General features: G+C 46.1%; 1 protein-coding gene and 1 long non-coding RNA gene across 3 annotated transcripts; both read right to left on the bottom strand.

Annotated features, from left to right (window-relative positions):
• Positions 1 to 4,899: 4,899 nt before the first annotated feature.
• Positions 4,900 to 8,317, bottom strand: LOC138794617 (receptor-transporting protein 3-like). 2 transcript variants are annotated; one of them, XR_011363475.1, is made up of 3 exons: positions 8,109 to 8,317; positions 5,230 to 5,914; positions 4,900 to 4,983 (listed from the first exon to the last, which is right to left on the bottom strand). XR_011363475.1 is itself a non-coding variant. In XM_069973386.1 (2 exons), the coding sequence occupies exons 1-2, from the start codon at positions 8,240 to 8,242 to the stop codon at positions 5,365 to 5,367; spliced, it is 684 nt and encodes a 227-aa protein (XP_069829487.1). In that variant the 5' UTR covers positions 8,243 to 8,317; the 3' UTR covers positions 4,900 to 5,364. The 2 variants fall into 2 exon arrangements, 1 of the variants encoding a protein (XP_069829487.1); XM_069973386.1 differs by having other exon boundaries at positions 4,900 to 5,914.
• Positions 8,318 to 11,072: 2,755 nt separating this feature from the next.
• LOC138794618 (uncharacterized) lies at positions 11,073 to 16,588 on the bottom strand. The gene is made up of 2 exons (XR_011363476.1): positions 16,518 to 16,588; positions 11,073 to 11,263 (listed from the first exon to the last, which is right to left on the bottom strand). It is a non-coding gene; the product is annotated as an uncharacterized lncRNA (long non-coding RNA).
• Positions 16,589 to 23,198: the final 6,610 nt, after the last annotated feature.

Here is a 23,198-nt window from a genome sequence, read left to right on the forward strand (position 1 = left end):
CCACGCCCCCATAGCCACGCCCCTCATAACCGCATCACCTGTTACCATTACATAAGAAACAAATTTTATCACCAGATCTTCGCCGCATAGTGACTTATCCCCCCTTATACTATTACTACATAACATCCAGTATACACAGAGCAGTCCTCTCCCTCAGCAGTCACCATATAGCGGTAGATGAGGCTGTACACAGAGCAGTACTCTCCCTCAGCAGTCACCATATAGCGGTAGATGAGGCTGTACACAGAGCAGTACTCTCCCTCAGCAGTGACCATATAGCGGTAGATGAGGCTGTACACAGAGCAGTACTCTCCCTCAGCAGTCACCATATAGCGGTAGATGAGGCTGTACACAGAGCAGTACTCTCCCTCAGCACTGACCATATAGCGGTAGATGAGGCTGTACACAGAGCAGTATTCTCCCTCAGCAGTCACCATATAGCGGTAGATGAGGCTGTACACAGAGCAGTACTCTCCCTCAGCACTGACCATATAGCGGTAGATGAGGCTGTACACAGAGCAGTACTCTCCCTCAGCAGTGACCATATAGCGGTAGATGAGGCTGTACACAGAGCAGTACTCTCCCTCAGCAGTCACCATATAGCGGTAGATGAGGCTGTACACAGAGCAGTACTCTCCCTCAGCACTGACCATATAGCGGTAGATGAGGCTGTACACAGAGCAGTATTCTCCCTCAGCAGTCACCATATAGCGGTAGATGAGGCTGTACACAGAGCAGTACTCTCCCTCAGCACTGACCATATAGCGGTAGATGAGGCTGTACACAGAGCAGTACTCTCCCTCAGCACTGACCATATAGCGGTAGATGAGGCTGTACACAGAGCAGTACTCTCCCTCAGCACTGACCATATAGCGGTAGATGAGGCTGTACACAGAGCAGTACTCTCCCTCAGCAGTCACCATATAGCGGTAGATGAGGCTGTGCACAGAGCAGTACTCTCCCTCAGCAGTCACCATATAGCGGTAGATGAGGCTGTGCACAGAGCAGTACTCTCCCTCAGCACTGACCATATAGCGGTAGATGAGGCTGTACACAGAGCAGTACTCTCCCTCAGCAGTCACCATATAGCGGTAGATGAGGCTGTACACAGAGCAGTACTCTCCCTCAGCAGTCACCATATAGCGGTAGATGAGGCTGTGCACCTGCAGACCTTATAGGTGATTATATTGCAGGTATTCAGTGACTCACAGGGGACGTCTTCTTTGCTTCAGTTTTGTGTTTCTTGCCATCTTTCCCCTCCCCCTGTGCAGCAGTCCCCATAGAGTATAGCCCTCCCCCGTAGCAGCCCCTATATAGTATAGGACCCAATCCTGTGCAGGAGCCCCCCAAAAGCACATAGTATAGCCCCCTTTTTAGCCCCCACATAATATAACCCCTCCTTTTTAGCCCCCACATGGTATATAGTATGCCCCTATGTTGTATGCCTCTTAGTATCCCTTTAGTATGCCCCTAGCATGCCCCTCAGTATGCCCTTTAGTACGCCCCTTTTTACCTTCTTAGTACCCCCTTAGTACCCCCTTAGTATGCCCTTTAGTACCCCCTTAGTATGCCCCTTAGTACCCCCTTAGTATATCCTTTAGTACCCCCTTAGTACCTTCTTAGTATGCCCCTTAGTTCCCCCTTACTATGCCCCTCAGTACCCCCTTAGTATGCCCCTCAGTACCCCCTTAGTATGCCCCTTAGTTCCCCCTTAGTATGCCCCTTAGTACCTTCTTAGTACCTTCTTAGTATGCTTCTTAGTACCCCCTTAGTATGCCTTTTAGTATGCCCCTTAGTTCCCCCTTAGTATGCCCCTTAGTACCCCTTTAGTATGCCCCTTAGTTCCCCCTTAGTATGCCCCTTAGTACCCCCTTAGTATGCCCCTTAGTACCCCCTTAGTATGCCCCTTAGTACCCCCTTAGTATGCCCCTTAGTACCTTCTTAGTATGCCCCTTAGTACCCCCTTAGTATGCCCCTTAGTACCCCCTTAGTATGCCCCTTAGTACCTTCTTAGTATGCCCCTTAGTACCTTCTTAGTATGCCCCTTAGTACCCACTTAATATGCCCCTTAGTACCTTCTTAGTATGCCCCTTAGTATGCCCCTTAGTACCCCCTTAGTATGCCCCTTAGTACCTTCTTAGTATGCCCCTTAGTATGCCCCTTAGTACCTTCTTAGTACCCCCTTAGTATGCCCCTTAGTATGCCCCTTAGTATGCCCCTTAGTACCCCCTTAGTATGCCCCTTAGTATGCCCCTTAGTACCCCCTTAGTACCTTCTTAGTATGCCCCTTAGTATGCCCCTTAGTACCCCCTTAGTATGCCCCTTAGTACCCCCTTAGTATGCCCCTTAGTATGCCCCTTAGTACCCCCTTAGTATGCCCCTTAGTACCCCCTTAGTATGCCCCTTAGTACCCCCTTAGTACCTTCTTAGTATGCCCCTTAGTACCCCCTTAGTATGCCCCTTAGTACCCCATCTCGTTGAGCTTTTTGTGCAGGCTTCCATAGTTGCCAACAGTATGACCTGGTAAGCCCCGCCCCCATCTTGGTAAGCCCTGCCCCCGGCGCCCACCTTGGGGCTAACTAACCAGCAGAGTACACAGGGCCAGAGGAGCCATGGACAACTAGAAATATGGTAAGTATAATGTGTCAGTCTCTTACCATATTTCCTGTTGTCCATGGCGTCTCTCCTCCTCTGGCCCGGTGTACTCTGCTGGTTAGTTAGCCGCGCGGTGGGCGCCGGGGGTGGGTCTTACTGCAATGGGGGTGGGGCTTACCGGGTCATGTCTATCCAGCTCCATGGCGCCCGCACTCTTCTCACATCATCTGTGCCAATCAGGAGAGGAGTGCGGGCGCCGCGGGGCAGGAAGAAGAAGCCTGTGCATTACCTCCTCAGCGTCAGGGGGGACATACGCCCGGCCAGTAGGTGTCGCTGTGAGCGCTCTTTAGGAGCGCTCACAGTGTAAGGGCCGCAGTCTCCACCCGGCAGCTGCAGCGCCGGTGCGAATGCCGGGGCCAGGATGGGGGACAGCGGGACACATGGGGACTGTCCCGCTGGATCCGGGTTGGGAGGTATGCTGTAATAGTTAAAGAAAACTGTCAGCTTTCATTCTTGTTCCAAACAGCTGACATTGTTAGGTCAAGGAGACACATGGACCCTTTCCTATATCCATCTGTGCTTCCAGAATGTAGAATAATGTTTTTACTCTCTCATACAAGGAGTCAAAGAGGCTTTTTCAGGCAGGCTCAGGTATGGGAAGGGGACAAGGTGTTACAACTATATGTCTGGAATTCCAGCACACAGCCCCATAAAACTATGGAGACGTCCTATGGATTTGGCGTCCTAGATCCTCGCAGGTTTAACATTTTGCCAGAACCCCTGTTTGTGATTAGTAAGCAGTGCGCTCCTTGTTGCTTCTTTGTGTCTTGTTTCTATGTTGCAGATTTTCCATGGCAGGGACCATCATGTGAGATATCCATTTGGCGTTGTCTCTGATTAGCCAGGTTGTCAGTATTAAAACAGTTTGTCTAAAGCTCCATGCACACGGAGCAAAAGTGACAGGATTGCGCGGCGGAATGCCACCAGCCTCCGTGTCATAATGATAGTCTATGTGAGGCCCGCGTGCCTCCTCTCCCCGCGCTGAAGAATTCAGCCACTTTTGCGCCGTGTGCACAGAGCCTAAGACAGAAAATTTGCCTTTGATAATAGGTAGCAAAAGACTGCAAGTTAATGCAATGTCTTAAAGGGGTACTTCGGCGAAAATCTTTTTCTTTCAAGTCAACTGGATTCAGAAAGTTATATAGATTTGTCATTTACTTCTATTTAAAAATCTCAAGCCAGTACTTGTGAACTGCTGTATGCCCTGCAGGAAGTGTTATATTCTTTCCAGTCTGACACAGCGGTCTCTGCTGCCACCTCTTTCCATGTCAGGAACTGTCCAGAGCAGGAGAGATTTTCTATAGGGATTTGCTGCTGCTCTGGACAGTTCCTGACATGGACAGAGGTGGCAGCAGAGAGCACTGTGTCAGACTGGAGAGAATAGACCACTTCCTGCAGGACATACAGCAGCTGATAAGTACTGGAAGACTGGAGTTTCCCGATCAGGCACCAGCCCCATCCTGTGTGTGAACACTCCTCTATTGTGGTTTCCGCTGCCTCTCTCCTGCCGAACCTGATCAATTACTGCAGTGGGGATCACAATAGAGGAGCGCTGTTATTTTTACCATGTATTGTCTACATAAACTGCTCCCCCTGCAGGACACTTCAGGTATATACACCCAGGCCGTGGCATCCCTTTTTTTTTAAGAAATTGAAGCCTGTCTGATCTACAAAATAGGGAAATAGCACTATATGTGCCTTTCCCATAATCAGTGTACATTGGGAATTTGTCTAGTTTTGCTTAGGAAATAACATATTAAAAAATAGATTTTGGCCGGAGTTTTCCTTTAAGATGCCGGGCAGATGCAGGCAGAAGACAGGAAGGTACGGAGGAATGGGCAGGTATGTATGAACTTTATTATTTTTTACACAATCATTAGCCATTGGCCGTGCATCACTATTACATGGAGCTATCACACCTATTGATGCACGGTTGGCGGCCAATGAATTTAGGTCAGGTCGTCTGTATTACACAGAGCGATGATCTGCCAAATTGGCCTGATTCAGCAGATTATCTCTCCGTTTCTAAAATGCTGACCTCAATGTGCAAGGTGTATATTTTGTGTATGCAAAATGCACAGTGACTCACTCCTCTTTTTTTTAAAGCTTGCACTTTGGTGCTCAAAACAAATTAGGAATTTTATTCTTTATAATAATAATAATAATAATAATAATAGAGAAGCAAACTGCTTTAGGCGATAGATAAAATATCGTGATTGTTAAATTGAAACGTTTTCATTGTGATTCTAATTATTTCTATAGTTTTATTAAGAGATCAAAAAGTCCATAGCTACAGTATGTGGTTATACAACAATATACCTAATATACCTCTACAGCTATGTGGTTATACAATAATATACCTAATATACCTCTACAGCTATGTGCTTATACAATAATATACCTAATATACCTCTACAGCTATGTGGTTATACAATAATATACCTAATATACCTCTACAGCTATGTGGTTATACAATAATATACCTAATATACCTCTACAGCTATGTGGTTATACAATAATATACCTAATATACCTCTACAGCTATGTGGTTATACAATAATATGTCTAATATACCTCTACAGTATGTGGTTATACAATAATATACCTAATATACCTCTACAGCTATGTGGTTATAGAATTGATTTTAGGTTACAAATTACAATATTCTTAATATACTTGTACAGAAAGCACAGGGGAGACATTGCCAGTCTAATGATTTTGGTTACCAATAAAAACCAATGCAGCAATGACTAAAAAAATAATGAAAAAAATTATTGCTATTATTATTATGTTTTCTTCCTCTTGATGAGCTGTCAGAGTTGACTGGTATTGTAGAGAAGTGTTAACCCAAGGTATTCTTTCCTCTTGTCCCCAAGCTCTTGAACCTGCCCCCGGATAGGCTTGTGATGACCGGGACGTATTCCATGGACACACGTGCATTTTGCAGGCCTCACAGTGCTCCTTCTCATGAGGTCCATCCACATCATTGCTGTCCACCTCAGGCTGTAATGGCTTACGTGTGGTGGGATGTCCGTAGACCATGCTTTCAATCTTGCCGACCAGATTGCAGATCACTCTCCTTATATTCTCCTTGGAGATTACAGGAGTTTCATAAGCAGAATTCTTACACCGTCTGCATGTCTGCCTGAAGATCCTCATGCTCACGGTGCCCCGTCTATATATTTTGTCCCATTTTATCACAAACAGGATATGTACCTGTGCGGAGTTCCACTCTCGAAAACAGCGTGAGCATCGGAAGCTAAAACAAGAAATAAGTCTGATTATAAGAGACACTATAATGGTACAAGACTGACAATCTATTTACAGCCTATACTATTTCATCATCACAGCAGTCCTGGTAACTATCGGCCCATTCCTTCATGGACAGAGGATGTGTTATTTATTCTGACCTCCAAAAACCAAAAATGAATGACAGTAATCTTAATCCCATAAGGCCATGTTCACACAGATGAAACACACATGATTAATTATGATATTGGGAGCTCCTAAACAGTTAAAAGGTTTGTGCTAGTGTCCTGACACCTCTGTGCTACTGCGAGACTGTGTCAGTACCACTGAAACTGACTACTAAACTGTTTATCATAATCATGATGCTGGGAGCTCCCAGGCCCAGTCCCCAGAACACTGTCTGTATATGGACGGAATTCTACGGACGTGTGGATGACACCTAACAGTGAAGACTTATCACACCTGCATCAGCACACTTCCGCACTAGGAGAATAGCCTGGCCGAAACTGTTTACTTTTATTACATTGTAATTGAAAGGAAAACATACAGGGGATGTAACTATTATCCAGCAAAACTTCCCACACCCTTCCTTTGTAGGGAAACTTTTAAAGGCACCATTACATGAAATGATTTTCAGCAGTGTTCGGCCATTACAGCCGATAATCGTCTCGTGTAATAGAAGACAACAATCAGCCGACACGAACAATGTCAGCTGATTGTTGTTTATCATTGTCTTTCAACATGTTAAAACACAAACGACTACAATCTGCTGCCGTCGCTCCATGTAATAGGGGCTTTAGAGTTAGAGGGATCCCAGAAGAAAGTACAAAGAAACACATTAAGGGTAGTTTCACACCTACCGGATCCGCAATGGATCTCACTCTGCGGCTTCACAGCGAGAACCACTGCGGATCCAGTACTATTCACCCCTATGATAGCACATACTCGCAGCGGGATTGACATCCCGCTGTATGTGCTTTAACCCCCTGCCGCCCGCATCAGCCCACCGCCCGCATCCCCGCCCACATCAGCCCGCATCCCCGATCCCCGCCCACATCAGCCTGCTGTCCGCATCCCCGATCCCCACCCCCATCACCCCGCCGCCCGCATTCCCCATCCCTGCCGCCCTCGTCCTGCAGTCCGCCGCCGATAGCATACATTACCTGCTCGGCAGCGCGGCTGCAGTGAGGCTCCCGGCTTAGATCCCGCACAGCCGATCAGCGCACGGCAGCACTGATCAGCTGAGCAGGACTGGAGCCTCACTGCAGCCGCGCCGCCGAGCAGGTAATGCATGCTATCGGCGGCGGACTGCAGGATGTCAGGAGGGGCTGCGGGCGCCAGGGCTTATGGGGGCGGGGATGGTGGATGCGGGCGGCGGGCTGATGGTGGTGGGGATTCGAGCGGTGGGGCTGCGTTGTGGGCGGCAGGGGGTTAAAGCACATACAGCGGGATGTGCTATCATAGGGGTGAATAGTACTGGATCCTCAGCGGATCCGGTAGGTGTGAAACTACCCTAAAAATCTTTGCTTTTGAAATATTTTCTATTTACAGAAACTGGAAACTGGGGCTTTATTGCCATCTGTTGATAGGTACTGGATCCCTGCAAATCTTTCCATTATAGATTACTCTTTGTTCAGTGTCACTCCACTAACAAAATACTTTTGGGAAGTTTATCAAGGGTTTTTGCGTCTATTTTTAGGTGAATAATTGGATTTTTCACCCATTTTTGGTCTAAGTTCTATTTATGAACCAGTATTCAACAGGTGAATATTTTTTAGATGCAACTTTTTTTTTAATCTGCCTGTATTAAGTATTCACCCAAAAGTTCCCATAATCCAGGATTAGCGCCCAATTTATCATTTACGACTTTTTAAAAAGTCGCACAAACTGGTGCAGGCCGACGTCAGGTCAGTACCGGGGGAATATTCTTGCACAATTTTTGCGACTTTTTTGTGTCTTTTTACTTAGATGCAATCACTATGATAGTAATAAATCAGTCACAAGATATTGGAGCAACATATCCACCGATCCTCATTAGAAGAGTCGCACACATTACGCTGCTTAGTGAATGTCCCCCTATGAGTGCACCCAGCCATAGCTCTGCAGCAGTGCGCTTGGTCTCCGCTGCCGCTTATGGAGCAATTTTATCAGTTCAAATAATATTTACAAAATACTCCCAAAAGACTAAGAGGGTAAGAGGGTACCTGGCATAGGTGTGCTGTGAGAAGTGCGGATCGGATGACTTCAGGCCTTCTTCCACATAAAAGCTCCAGATACCACTGATGCCTTGGTTCTTTAGTTCATTTTGAAATTGGTTTGGCCAGATCTCTCTCTCCATTTTCAGTAGTGGCTCAGACTATGTCAGGGCTGCTGAACAACCTTCTCTACCAACAGCAGAGAAACGAAACTGCATCTAAGTATCTATTGTAGGTAACAGAGGAATCCTAAGACATTCATGCCCCTCCCTGGGACCAACCCAGTGTAACACAGTACAAGGAGATACAAACTTCATGCAGATATTGATTTGGTCACTGAGCCAGCGTCCTGCCAATGTGGAATTGTAGCAAGCAAAAATACTGTGTGTGAACATAGCCTTAAAGTGATTTACTAATATGTTATACATGAATTTCAATGCGCACACTTGTTTTTAAAAGGAAACTATCAGCAGGTTTGTACATATGAACCTGCTGATAGGTACCTGTAGCTGCAGAGTTCCTGATCCCGGCACTGTCTTTTTTTCCGCCGTTTTTCTGTATTTTGATGAAAAGCGACTATGCAAATTAACCCTTTGGTACACTGGGGGCATTTCTCAGGCATCATTCTGCCCGTTGGCTTCTAAGATTCTGTGTAGAGCTGGTGTCACTGTGGTTTGATAGCTTAAAAAAAAACTTAACACTATTACTAATAGAGTAGAACCACCACATAGAATCATGGAATCCTTGTAGTCAGGCATAACTACAGGGTGGTATAAATTGCAGCATTTGCAAACATGTTAAGACCACCACATGTTAAGAAACATCAGTTTCCCTATACATACATTCATGAATTGTGATTTGGGACACGTTTGATACGTTCCATGGGATTGGATTTGAGCTACTCATTGTAGGCTGTACTACCAGAACTCTCCACAAGAGGGAGCCAGAGCACATCTATGATGCTACTAAAGCTACTAAAGGAAATCTTGTCTTGTGCATCACAACATTTTGAGTATCAGGTAGATATGACTCAGCTAAGGGTAACCGCCCTTGAGAGTGTAGAAAAACTGGCTCTATTTAAAAAAACTCAAGTTTTCCAATACTTAGCAGCTGCTGTATGTCCTGCAGGAAGTGGTGTATTCACTCCAGTCTGACAAAGTGCTCTCTGCTGCCACCTCTGTTCATGTCAGGAACTGTCCAGAGCAGGAGACATTTTCTATGGGGATTTTCTGCTGCTCTGGACAGTTCCTGACATGGACAGAGGTGGCAGCTGGGAGCACTGGGTCAGACAGGAGAGAATACACCACTTCCTGCAGGACATACAGCAGCTGATAAGTACTGGAATAGGGATGGTTCGAACCTGCCGAGGTTCGGGTTCGTATGAACCCGAACGCTTGGCAGCAGATTCCCGCTGTCTGCCCGCTCTGTGGAGCGGGCGGATCCAGTTTGAGGAACGCCCTGAAAACTGGGATACAGCCTATGGCTATGGCTGTATCCCAGTTTTCCAGGTGGTCCTCGGGCTGGATCCGCCCGCTCCACGGAGCGGGCAGACAGCGGGTATCATTACCAAGGGTACGGGTTCGTACGAACCCGAACCGACCTCGGTTCGGACCATCCCTATACTGGAAGATTTAAAGAGCAACTAAAAGATGAAACCAACCTGACATTACATGGGACTTCTTTCTGAAACACTGGAAGCAATATACGAACGAGTGAGATCAGACCACCGGCCGGGGCGTTCTCCTTACTATCCACTGAAGAGACAGCAAAGATGGACACAGGAACTCAACATCAGACTATTGAATCAACGAAATGTCACTGATTACCACACTATATTGGTCTACTTACCTGGACAGCAGTTACAAACAGGTTAGTGCAGAGGTTACATACTATTACGCTGGGCCTTGTAGTGCTATGGCTGTTATGGTTTTTGAGCCTTGTTGTGAGTGTGGACGGGCCTGTTGACATTATTAAAACATGGATACAGCCATAGGTTGGGCGCCAACATCTTCCCTTGATACTGGAAGCCTTCCGCCATGGCTAAGGTGTAAACCAAGATAAATTAGGTGCAGGACGGGGCCATGCCTCCCCTTGTCACCAACCAATGTGGTTTGCACCAAAATACTAATGGATCTGATTAGTATACGGGGGGCACAGCTATAGAGTACGGGGGCACAGCTGGGCTCTTTGCCAGGAGTACACAGGACTTTTTCCCTTCTTCCTCCCCAACAGAGAAGTATGTTGCTGGCTCCGCCAAGTCCCAGCTTCAGGGTCCCCCTAAGGTGCTTAAAGGGGTAGTGTGGCGCTAAACAATTATTCACAAAATAACACACATTACAAAGTTATTCAACTTTGTAATGTATGTTATGTATGTGAATGGCCCCCTTATCTGTGTTTCCCCCCACCCCCGCACGTGTACCCGGAAGTGTGGTGCTTTATACTTACCGCATCTCGTGTCGATCCCTGGCCGCCATCTTGGGACAATGACGTCATCTTCGGGAGGCCGGCCGAACCGCTCCATCTGTCCCTCATGCCGGCCCCCCTCTGCCATGTCACCAGCTGTGATTGGCTGAGCACAGTTATGACGCGGCAGAGGGGGGCCGGCATGAGGGACAGATGGAGCGGTTCGGCCGGCCTCCCGAAGATGACGTCATTGTCCCAAGATGGCGGCCAGGGATCGACACGAGATGCGGTAAGTATAAAGCACCACACTTCCGGGTACACGTGCGGGGGTGGGGGGAAACACAGAGAAGGGGGCCATTCACATACATAACACACATTACAAAGTTGTATAACTTTGTAATGTGTGTTATTTTATGAATAATTGTTTAGCGCCGCACTACCCCTTTAATACCAAGAGGAGAGTGATGCTGCCACCTGTTGGACATAATAATTATGTCTTCTATAAAGCAGAATGAATGAAATAATGAATTAATGAAAGATGAATAAAAGGAAATCCAACACAATGTACAGTAGTTTAGAAATTATTCAAGCTTTATTGCATGAGCAGGTACAGAGAAGGTCATTCATGCTGCTGTATTTCCTCTTCTTTATGTTGTGCAGCCGGCACTTGGGATTGTCAGCAGTCTAGCATTCATCCATTGTCTACGGTCAGGCCTGATTGGATTATCTTTCTCACTGCTGTTGAATTCTTTTTGTTTTTGCTGTCAGATGACATGTCAAAAGTTATTTCAAATTACAGTAATAAACAAAGGGGAGACAGATCTAACCTGCTTATACAGTATGTCCCTATAGCAGAGAAGGAAGATATGTCTCTTATAGTATGTCTCTTATAGTATGTCTCTTATAGTATGTCTCTTATAGTGTGTCTCTTATAGTATTTCTCTTATAGTATGTCCCTTATAGTGTGTCTCTTATAGTGTGTCTCTTATAGCGTGTCTCTTATAGTATGTCTCTTATAGTATGTCTCTTATAGTGTGTCTCTTATAGCGTGTCTCTTATAGTGTCTCTTATAGTGTGTTTCTTATAGCGTGTCCCTTATAGCGTCTCTTATAGTATGTCTCTTATAGCGTGTCTCTTATAGTATGTCTTATAGTGTGTCTCTTATAGTATGTCTCTTATAGTGTGTCTCTTATAGCGTCTCTTATAGTGTGTCTCTTATAGCTGTCTCTTATAGTGTGTCTCTTATAGTATGTGTCTTATAGTATGTCTCTTATAGTGTGTCTCTTATAGCGTGTCTCTTATAGTATGTCTCTTATAGTATGTCTCTTATAGTGTGTCTCTTATAGCGTGTCTCTTATAGTGTCTCTTATAGTGTGTCTCTTATAGCGTGTCCCTTATAGCGTCTCTTATAGTATGTCTCTTATAGCGTGTCTCTTATAGTATGTCTTATAGTGTGTCTCTTATAGTATGTGTCTTATAGTGTGTCTCTTATAGCGTGTCTCTTATAGTGTGTGTCTTATAGCTGTCTCTTATAGCTGTCTCTTATAGTGTGTCCCTTATAGTGTGTCCCTTATAGTGTGTCTCTTATAGTGTGTCTCTTATAGTGTGTCTCTTATAGTGTGTCTCTTATAGTATGTCTCTTATAGTATGTGTCTTATAGTGTGTCTCTTATAGTGTGTCTCTTATAGTGTGTCTCTTATAGTGTGTCTCTTATAGTATGTCTCTTATAGTATGTGTCTTATAGTGTGTCTCTTATAGTGTGTCTCTTATAGTGTGTCTCTTATAGTGTGTCTCTTATAGTATGTCTCTTATAGTATGTGTCTTATAGTATGTCTCTTATAGTGTGTCTCTTACAGGGCAGTTTGTAGGTAATTTGGACTAATGGGCGAATCTTGACAGATTGACAGAATCTTGACAGACATCACCCATGATATCCGAGTGATGTTGGATCAGATTGTTGTTATAAAAAAAACAGTGTGTGTATTATGACACAGAGCAGTGTTACCCAACCTTTCAAAAGTCATACAGTGACCTACAGGTGACGTCTTCTTTGATCTGAGGCGTCACTTTCCTTTTCCTCTCCATCCGGCCTAGACCTCCATGATGATTTCTTCCAGCTATAATTCTTCTCTTCTGAACCTGCCAGACAAACATCTTATGTTCCACACTTTTACAACAACTTCCTTACACATTTTTGTGTCATGTGCAGTAAAGTCGGTAGGCATGTGGGTTGCCTCCTGTATGTAGGATCCCCACTTGTGCCCCCATATAGGAATAATGCCCCATGCTGTGCTCCAATATAGGAATAATGTTACTGCTCTGCCCTCCATACAGTAATACCGCCCCCCTGTGCTCTGTCCTTAAAGTAATACTGTCCCCCATGCTCTGTCCCCATAGTAATACTGTTCCCATAGTAATAATGCCCTGTGCTCTGTCTCCATGGTAATACTGTCCCATGTGCTCTGTCCCCATTGTAATACTGTCCCATGTGCTGTCCCCATTGTAATACTGTCCCATGTGCTGTCCCCATTGTAATACTGTCCCCTGTGCTGTCATCCTTGTATTACTGTCCTCCTGTGCTGTCCTCATTGTAATACTGCCCCCATTGTAATACTGTCCTCCTGTGCTGTCCTTATTGTAACGCTGTCCCCCTGTGCTGTCCCCATTGTAATACTGTCCTCCTGTGCTGTCCCCATTGTAATACTGTCCCATGTGCTGTCCCCATTGTAATACTGTCCCCTGTGCTGTCATCCTTGTATTACTGTCCTCCTGTGCTGTCCTCATTGTAATACTGTCCCCATTGTAATACTGTCCTCCTGTGCTGTCCCCATTGTAATACTGTCCCATGTGCTGTCCCCATGGTAATAGTGCCCCACTGTCCCCTGCATTGCCCAGCATACTCACCTAATCCTGGCATGGTGCGGGTCCCTCTGTCTCCAGGTCTTCTCTCCTGACACCGCAGGGACGCAGCCTCCAACCTCCGGCGCCTGCTGGAGGGGGCGATCACGTCCAGGCCAGGGAATGGCAGGCGGCAGCCTGGATGTAATGTGAGCTGAGCTGAGTGCAGGGGCGGGAATGCTTGCAGCAGCGGCGGTACAGACGGGATGCGAAGCGGCCTGTGAAGGTGATGTGCAGGGGGGGGGCTGCAGTCAGGATGCAGGCAGGGGGCACCCTGAGCAGGGGAATGGCGCTCAGAGCGCAGTGTAGGGCGGCGTGTGTGGGAGGCCGGGCCGGGAGTGCGGGGCACGTGGCACACTATCCAAGCTGGCAGTGTCAGGTCCCCAGGGGCGCCAACAGCGCCTCCTAGCTGGCGGCGCCCAGTGCCGTCGCCCGGCCCGCCCGGCACAAGAAACGGCCCTGGTCTCTTATAGTGTGTCTCTTATAGTGTGTCTCTTATAGTGTGTCCTTATAGTAATGTCTCTTATAGTATGTCGCTTATAGCATGTCTCTTATAGCATGTCTCTTATAGCATGTCTCTTATAGTGTGTCCTTATAGTAATGTCTCTTATAGTGTGTCTCTTATAGTATGTCTCTTATAGCATGTCTCTTATAGTGTGTCTCTTATAGTGTGTCTCTTATAGTGTGTCTCCTATAGTGTGTCTCTTATAGTATGTCTCTTATAGTGTGTCTCCTATAGTGTGTCTCTTATAGTATGTCTCTTATAGTATGTGCCTTATAGTGTGTCTCTTATAGTGTGTCCCTTATAGTATGTGTCTCTTATAGCATGTCTCTTATAGTGTGTCCCTTATAGCATGTCTCTTATAGTATGTCTCTTATAGTGTGTCTCTTATAGTGTGTCTCTTATAGTGTGTCTCTTATAGTATGTCTCTTATAGTATGTCTCTTATAGCGTGTCTCTTATAGTATGTCTCTTATAGTGTGTCTCTTATAGTATGTCTCTTATAGTATGTGTCCCTTATAGTGTATCTCTTATAGTATGTCCCTTATAGTATGTCTCTTATAGCGTGTCTCTTATAGTATGTCTCTTATAGTGTGTCTCTTATAGTATGTCTCTTATAGTGTGTCCCTTATAGTGTGTCTCTTATAGTGTGTCTCTTATAGCGTGTCTCTTATAGTGTGTCTCTTATAGTGTGTCTCTTATAGCGTGTCTCTTATAGTGTGTCTCTTATAGTGTGTCTCTTATAGTGTGTCCCTTATAGTGTGTCTCTTATAGTGTGTCTCTTATAGTGTGTCCCTTATAGTATGTCTCTTATAGTGTGTCTCTTACAGTGCGTCTCCTACCTTCCTCCTCAGTGCTGTTCTGGTGCAGTTAGTCCTGTGCTCCATGGTCCAGTAAGACCATTAGGGACACTGTGCACCCCCATAGTGCCAATATGCCCCCCCTTCCCCCGCATCCCGCCTCTTTCTATTGATAATCAATGGGGTGGGTCCGATTGTGGGCGGGCAGTTCTCCTAGCGGTCTTATCGGAGGGAGGTAAGAGACACACTATAAGAGGCGTACTATAAGAGACATACTATAAGAGACACACTATAAGAGACACTCTATAAGAGACACACTATAAGAGACATACTATAAGAGACACGCTATAAGAGACACGCTATAAGAGACACGCTATAAGGGACACACTATAAGAGACACACTATAAGAGACACACTATAAGGGACACACTATAAGGGACACACTATAAGAGACACACTATAAGAGACACGCTATAAGAGACACGCTATAAGAGACACTCTATAAGGGACATACTATAAGAGACACACTATAAGAGACATACTATAAGAGACACACTATAAGAGACACACTATAAGAGACACACTATAAGGGACACACTATAAGAGACACACTATAAGAGACACACTATAAGGGACTTACTATAAGAGACACACTATAAGAGACACACTATGAGAGACATACTATAAGAGACATGCTATAAGAGACACGCTATAAGAGACATACTATAAGAGACATACTATAAGAGACACACTATAAGAGACATACTATAAGAGACACACTATAAGAGACGTACTATAAGAGACACACTATAAGGGACACACTATAAGAGACACACTATAAGACACATACTATAAGAGACACAGTATAAGAGACATACTATAAGAGACACACTATAAGAGACATACTATAAGACACATACTATAAGAGACACACTATAAGGGACACGCTATAAGAGACACGCTATAAGAGACACGCTATAAGAGACATACTATAAGACACATACTATAAGAGACACAGTATAAGAGACATACTATAAGAGACATACTATAAGAGACACAGTATAAGAGACACACTATATAAGAGACGTACTATAGGAGACACGCTATAAGAGACACGCTATAAGAGACATACTATAAGAGACATACTATAAGAGTCACACTATAAGAGACACACTATAAGAGACACACTATAAGACACATACTATAAGAGACACAGTATAAGAGACATACTATAAGAGACATACTATAAGAGACACACTATAAGAGACATACTATAAGAGACACACTATAAGACACATACTATAAGAGACACACTATAAGGGACACGCTATTAGAGACACACTATAAGGGACACAGTATAAGAGACACACTATAAGAGACACGCTATAAGAGACACGCTATAAGAGACACGCTATTAGAGACACACTATAAGAGACACAGTATAAGAGACATACTATAAGAGACACACTATGAGAGACATACTATAAGAGACATACTATAAGAGACACGCTATTAGAGACACACTATAAGAGACACACTATAAGAGACACACTATAAGAGACACACTATAAGAGACACACTATAAGGGACACACTATAAGGGACACACTATAAGGGACACACTATAAGAGACACACTATAAGAGACACACTATAAGAGACACACTATAAGAGACACGCTATAAGAGACACGCTATAAGAGACACGCTATTAGAGACACACTATAAGAGACACACTATAAGAGACACACTATAAGAGACACACTATAAGAGACACACTATAAGAGACACACTATAAGAGACACACTATAAGACATACCTTCCTCCTCGCCGTTTCCTGTGCAGTAGGGACATATCAGCAGGTTACAGTCGTCTCACCTCCTGATAGTTTATAATCACCTCCCTTTATAATCCAAACTAGCTGTAATAATCCTCTGGCATTTGCTCCCAGTAGTTCTCTATACACCTCAGATAGTTGGCAATCCTTACTGCACGCTCAGAATAAATCACTGCGAGAAACTTCTGTGCCATGTTTCCTTGGAGAACAAAATATTAGACTTCACTATTGTAACTCCATATGCACTTGCCTTTTCCCCCGGTATCTAGGCTGTGGAGATTACACATTAGACAGTGAATAGTAGTTTATATAAATACCGGCGATCCACCCAATATCGAACCTCGGTGCACAAAGTAAATAGGTATCTGGGTAGAAGGAAATCCCGGCACTCGCGTCTTGATGCAATGATGATTTATTAGAACATAGAAGAAAACGCTGAGGACGTTCCGACCCGGCGGTCTTCCTCGACATCTGTAGTGGTATCAGCCATGGTCTTCGGAGTGGCCTGCTGGGGGAGTCACATGTCACCCAGGGATAGGAACAGACTCAACAAGCTGATTAGAAGGGCCAGCTCCGTCCTGGGGAGGTGGTCGGGGACAGAAGGATATTGTCCATGGTGACCTCCATGCTGGAGAATAACTCCCATCCCACGCCCTCCACTGTGATAGCACCGGGCAGTACTGTCAGTAACCGACTGCTTCATCCAAAGTGCGAGAAGGAACTCTGTCAGAAGTCTTTTCCCCCCGCTGCGGTCAGGCTGTACAAGCAACACCGACCAAAGCCGAGATCATTCCATACAGAGAACTGAAATATTGTTTTAAGCTTGTGATATCCTTCCTACCTTTGTATCTTTATTTATTTTTTATCTACTGCTGCTGCTGTAACACACTGAATATTCCCATAGTGGGACTATTAAAGTGATATTGCCCCATTTTGTTGTGGTCTCTCAAAATACATGTTGTTGTTGGTGAACAGTGCCATAGGGGCGGGGCTTCAGTGCTGTGGTGCCCCATATCTCTGCTCACATTGGTGTCATAGGCCCCGCCCCCTCCGTGATGTCATTAGTGTATAGGCCCTTCCCCCTCTGCAGCCATTGGAATGGAACAACCTAGAGGCCTAAACCGCAGAGTGGCTATGCTTCTAGCTTGGCCCATGCTGCTGCGGAGAGGGCGGGGCCTAGACACGACTCCTGATATGGAAAGGGGGGGTCAATATCGCTTTGAGGGTGCCTTCACACGTAGCGGATTTTCCGCTGCGGATCCGCAGCGGATTTGACTAAATGAATGGACACAGCATTAAATCCGCACTGTGAAATCCGATGCGGATCTGCTGCGGATCCGCAGCGGAAAATCCGCTTTGTGTGAAGGCACCCTCAAGGATTATCTAATCTTATTTTCAGTGTTCATTCTGGCTAGTTCTGAAGTTGTCGGCCATGTTACTGTAAAGATCACATCATAAATGTCGCTTTATATTAAAAAGGCATCAAACTTTATATCTTATTTACACAGAAAAAACAGAAACCCCCTTTAGCGTTTATTTAGTCTTCAGACAAACAACTATTACTATGCTTATCTAAATCATCGGAAAAAATGGAAAATGTACAATAAGCCTTAAGTTACACAAACCCTCCGCCATTAAATCTACTACTAGTGTTCCTATTATGAATGTTCAGTGAAAATGAAATTTTAAGTATGTCAGCAAAATAGTGATTTTCACTTTCCTGTAATATACGAGAAAAGTGAGAGGCCGCTGTTTCCCCTCCTCATTGTTTCCACTGTATGCGGCACCTATAGATCATAGGACTGTACATGCACTGAGTGGGCACTGCTGTTTATTATAATGGTAGCAGTGAGTAACCACATTCATCTGTATTACACACTTTATATGGAAAGTCAGCGCTCAATAACAGACACCGTATACACCTCATAGTCTACACTAGAAATATCAGGAAACAAAAAGAAAAGTGCCTGTGCCAGAAGATTGGTGCATTTTGTGTGACAGGCTGGAGGATACAGCAGGTCTGTACAGTATATAGCAGCCCGGAGTGCGGGGATCCCAGGGAGGATGGTGGGCATGAGGAATAATGAAGCTATATCCTGTCACAGGCCGAGGGGTAATAACTCTCTCCCTTCCTGAGGTAAATACGGCCACAGAGGTTATAGAGGGGACTACACCTAGGGGGTTGGTGATGATGGTACTTGTAGTTCTCCCTGAGGTGTTATAGATGGTAATGCTGGTACTTGTAGTTCCCTCTGAGGTGTTATAGATGGTGATGATGGTACTTGTACATACCTCCCAACCGTCCCGGATTTCGCGGGACAGTCCCGTTTTCGGGGTTCTGTCCCGCGGTCCCGGAAAGGCCCCCCCGTGTCCCACATTATATATGGCCCCAGCGAAAAAAACAATAAATCAGTTACTCACCTGTCCTCCGGTCCCAGCAGCTCCTCTCCCGGCAGAGCGCGAACTCCCGTCATCCTCCGGGGCGGGCAGCGGGGTACAGAGAAACTGACTGTACCGGAAGTGATTCATGATGGAGGCTGCAGGTCACTTCCGGTACAGTCAGTGACTCTGTACCCCGCTGCCCGCCCCGGAGGATGACGGGAGTGCGCGCTCTGCCGGGAGAGGAGCTGCTGGGACCGGAGGACAGGTGAGTTACTGGTTTATTGTTTTTTCCGCTGGGGCCACACAAATGGGGGGTATTGGCTACTCTGTGGGGTGCTATATGGGGGATTGGCTACTATATGGGGGGATTGGATAATATGTGGGGCACTATATGGGGGATTGGCTACTATGTGGGGCATATATGGGGGATTGGCTACTATGTGGGGCATATATGGGGGCATTGGCTACTATGTGGGGCATATATGGGGGATTGGCTACTATGTGGGGCACTATATGGGGTATTGGCTACTATGTGTGACATATATGGGGGATTGGCTACTATGTGGGGCATATATGGGGGCATTGGCTACTATGTGGGCACTCTGTGGGGGTTTGGCTACTATGTGGGGCACTATATGGGGGATTGGCTACTATGTGGGGCACTATATGGGGATTGGCTACTATGTGGGGCACTATATGGGGATTGGCTACTATGTGGGGCACTATATGGGGGATTGGCTACTATGTGGGACACTATATGGGGATTGGCTACTATGTGGGGTACTATATGGGGGCATTGGCTACTATGTGGGGCTCTATATGGGGATTGGCTATTATGTGGGGCACTATATGGGGGCATTGGATACTATGTGGGGCACTATGTGGGGATTGGATTCTATGTGGGGCACTATATGGGGATTGGCTATTATGTGGGGCACTATATGGGGGCATTGGATACTATGTGGGGCACTATGTGGGGATTGGATTCTATGTGGGGCACTATATGGGGATTGGCTATTATGTGGGGCACTATATGGGGGCATTGGATACTATGTGGGGCACTATATGGGGATTGGATACTATGTGGGGCATTATGTGGGGATTGGCTATTATGTGGGGCACTATATGGGGGCATTGGATACTATGTGGGGCACTATGTGGGGATTGGATTCTATGTGGGGCATTATGTGGGGATTGGATACTATGTTGGTCACTATATGGGGGCATTGGATACTATGTGGGGCACTATAATGGGGGATTGGATACTATATAGGGCATTTTTGGCGGGATTGGATACTGTATAGGGCACTATTCAGTCAGCAGCATGTGGTGACTGTAGGGGAGTGGCTAATGTGTGTTATTTGGTGAGAAAAAGTTTTACACCGCACTTCCACTTTAATATCTCTCAATGTGGCCGACTGACAGAGATGGGTCACTGATGTTACTATGGAGATTGTTGGTGTATGTGGAGTCACCCTTTGTGAATTGGATAGATAGTGACCCACAGCCCAGTGGAATGGGGGTCCTTTAAGAGTATCTGGGCCAGGCAGTAGGCCACAACGTTTAGGATCCCAGACAGGGCCGCTTTAACCAGAGGGCAAATAGTGCATCTGCACCGGGCCCACTGGTTAAAGGGGCGCCCTGAGCAGGCCAGCCTTTGTTATCCCATTGGCTCCCTCCCTGTCAGTCACTCTTGTGGCCGCAGGAAGTGTTTTGCCTGTGGTCACAAGAGGCCTCACTCCCCTTGTCCTGGCGCCGGCGCTCCAGCAATGTCACTTGAGCGCCAGCACCAGGACAAGGGGAGTGCGGCCTCTTGTGACCACAGGCAAAACACTTCCTGCGGCCACAAGAGTAAAGAGAAGAAGAGACACCCGGAACAATGTGAGTTTTTTGTTTTTTTTATATGAGAGGGGGAGCATAGCGGGGGTCTATATAACTGGGGAAGCACACAACGGGGTCTATATAACAGGGGTGAGCGCACAGGGTGTCTATATACTACTGGGGTGCAGCTCACAGGGGGTCTATATACTACTGCAGGCAGCACAAAAGGGTCTATATACTACTGGGGGCAGTACACTGGAGTCTATATTAATGGGGCAGCACATGGGGGGTCTATATACTACGGCGGGCAGCACAAAGGGTTCTATATACTACTGGGGCCAGCAGGCAGGGGGTCTATATACTACTGGGGGCAGCACACAGGGGTCTATATTAATGGGACAGCACATGGGGGGTCTATATACTACTTGGGGCAGCACACAGGGGGTCTATATACTACTGGGGGCAGCACACAGGGGGTCTATATACTACTGGGGGCAGCACATAGGGGTCTATATACTACTGGAGGGAAGCACACAGGGGGTCTATATACTACTCGGTCAGCACACAAGGATCTATATACTACTGGGGGCAGCACACAGGGGTCTATATACTACTGGGGGCAGCACACAGGGGTCTATATACTACTGGGGCAGCACACAGGGGCAAATACTACTGGGGCAGCACACAGTAGTCTATATTAATAGGGTAGCACACAAGGGGTCTATATACTACTGGGGGCAGCACACAGGGGTCTATATACTACTGGGGGCAGCACACATGGGTCTATATTAATGGGGCAGCACACAAGGGGGTAGATTTATGAAAGGGTGTAAATATACACCTGGTGTAAACTGCCCACAGCAACCAATCACAGCTCAGCTTTCGGCTCTAGGAAAATATAAAAGGAGCTGTGATTGGTTGCTGTGGGCAGTTTACACCAGGTGTATATTTACATCCTTTCATAAATCTCTATCAAGGAGTCTATATACTACTGCGGGCAGCACAAAGGGTTCTATATACTATTGAAGGCAACAGACAGGGGTTTATATTAATGCGACAGCACATGGTGGGGTCTATATTCTACTTGGGGAGCAAACAGGGGTCTATATACCACTTGGGGCAGCACACAGGGGGTCTATATACAACTGGGGGCAACTCACGGGTCTATATACTACTGCCGGCAGCACAAAGGGTTCTATATAGTACTGGGGGCAGCACACAGGGGTCTTTATTCTACTGGGGGCAGTGCATAGGGTTCTATATGCTACTGGGGGCAGCACACAGGGGTCTATATACTACTGGGGCAGCACAAAGGGTTCTATATACTACTGGGCAGCACAAAGGGTTCTATATACGCGGGTAGCACAAAGGGTTCTATATACTACTGGGGGCAGCCCACAGGGGTCTGTATACTACTGCGGGCAGCACAAAGGGTCCTATATACTACTGGGGGCAGCCCACAGGGGTGTTTATACTATTGGGGGCAGCACTTAGGGGTCTATATATTACTGGGGCAGTACACAGGGGTCTATATACTACTTGGAACAGCACACAAGGGTCCTATATGCTACTGGGGCAGCACACAAGGGGTATATACTACTAGGGCAGCAGACAAGGGGTATATACTGTTGGGGGAAGCACACAAGTATATACTACTGGGGGCAGCACATAAGGGGTATATACTACTGGGACAGTACACAGGGTGTCTATATACTACTGGGGGCAGCACACAAGGGGTCTATATACTACTGGGCGCAGCGCACAAGGGGTCTATTTACTGGGGGCAGTATATAGCGGTCTATACTACTGGGGGGTGAACAGAGGGGCCTGATACTACATGGGGACTGCACAGAGGTGCCTATATACCTTACTACTATACTGGGGCACAGAGCATACCTTATTATTAAGTGGGCACACCTTAAAAGTATGGGGGCACAGAGGGATGCAACTATTATAAAGGGGTACAGGGGACCTAACTACTGTATATGTTGGAGCCTAAAATGTTTCTCTGGCAGACTCCCAGGCAGAAGAAGACATCAAGGTGGCTCATGGTGGATGGAGGGAAAGAGAAAAAGTGACAGACTCTGATCGGAGAAGACGCCCCCTGTGAGTCACTGAATGTATCTGCACTCTGTTATAGGGTTGTAGTGATAGGGTCATGGTGTTGCAGTATTATGTAATGGTATCATTGGTGATATCTTCCTGTATGGTTGTAGGAGTGTGAATACCTAGATGAGTAAGTAGATCAGGCTCACTCTCTTGGTAAGTTCATCTGCAAAATAAGCTCTTTGGCTCAACAACTCCCCTATGTCTCACTATCTCCATTAGTTGTGGTGCTGACTCCAGTAAATCTCCTCACAGAGATCTCCTCACAGGCTGTAGTCTCCTCACAGGCTGTAGTCTCCTCACAGATATCTCCTCACAGGCTGTGGTCTCCTCACAGACATCTCCTCACAGGCT

Source organism: Dendropsophus ebraccatus, chromosome 6 (genome assembly GCF_027789765.1).
Source record: "Dendropsophus ebraccatus isolate aDenEbr1 chromosome 6, aDenEbr1.pat, whole genome shotgun sequence".
Classification (NCBI taxonomy): Eukaryota; Metazoa; Chordata; class Amphibia; order Anura; family Hylidae; genus Dendropsophus; species Dendropsophus ebraccatus.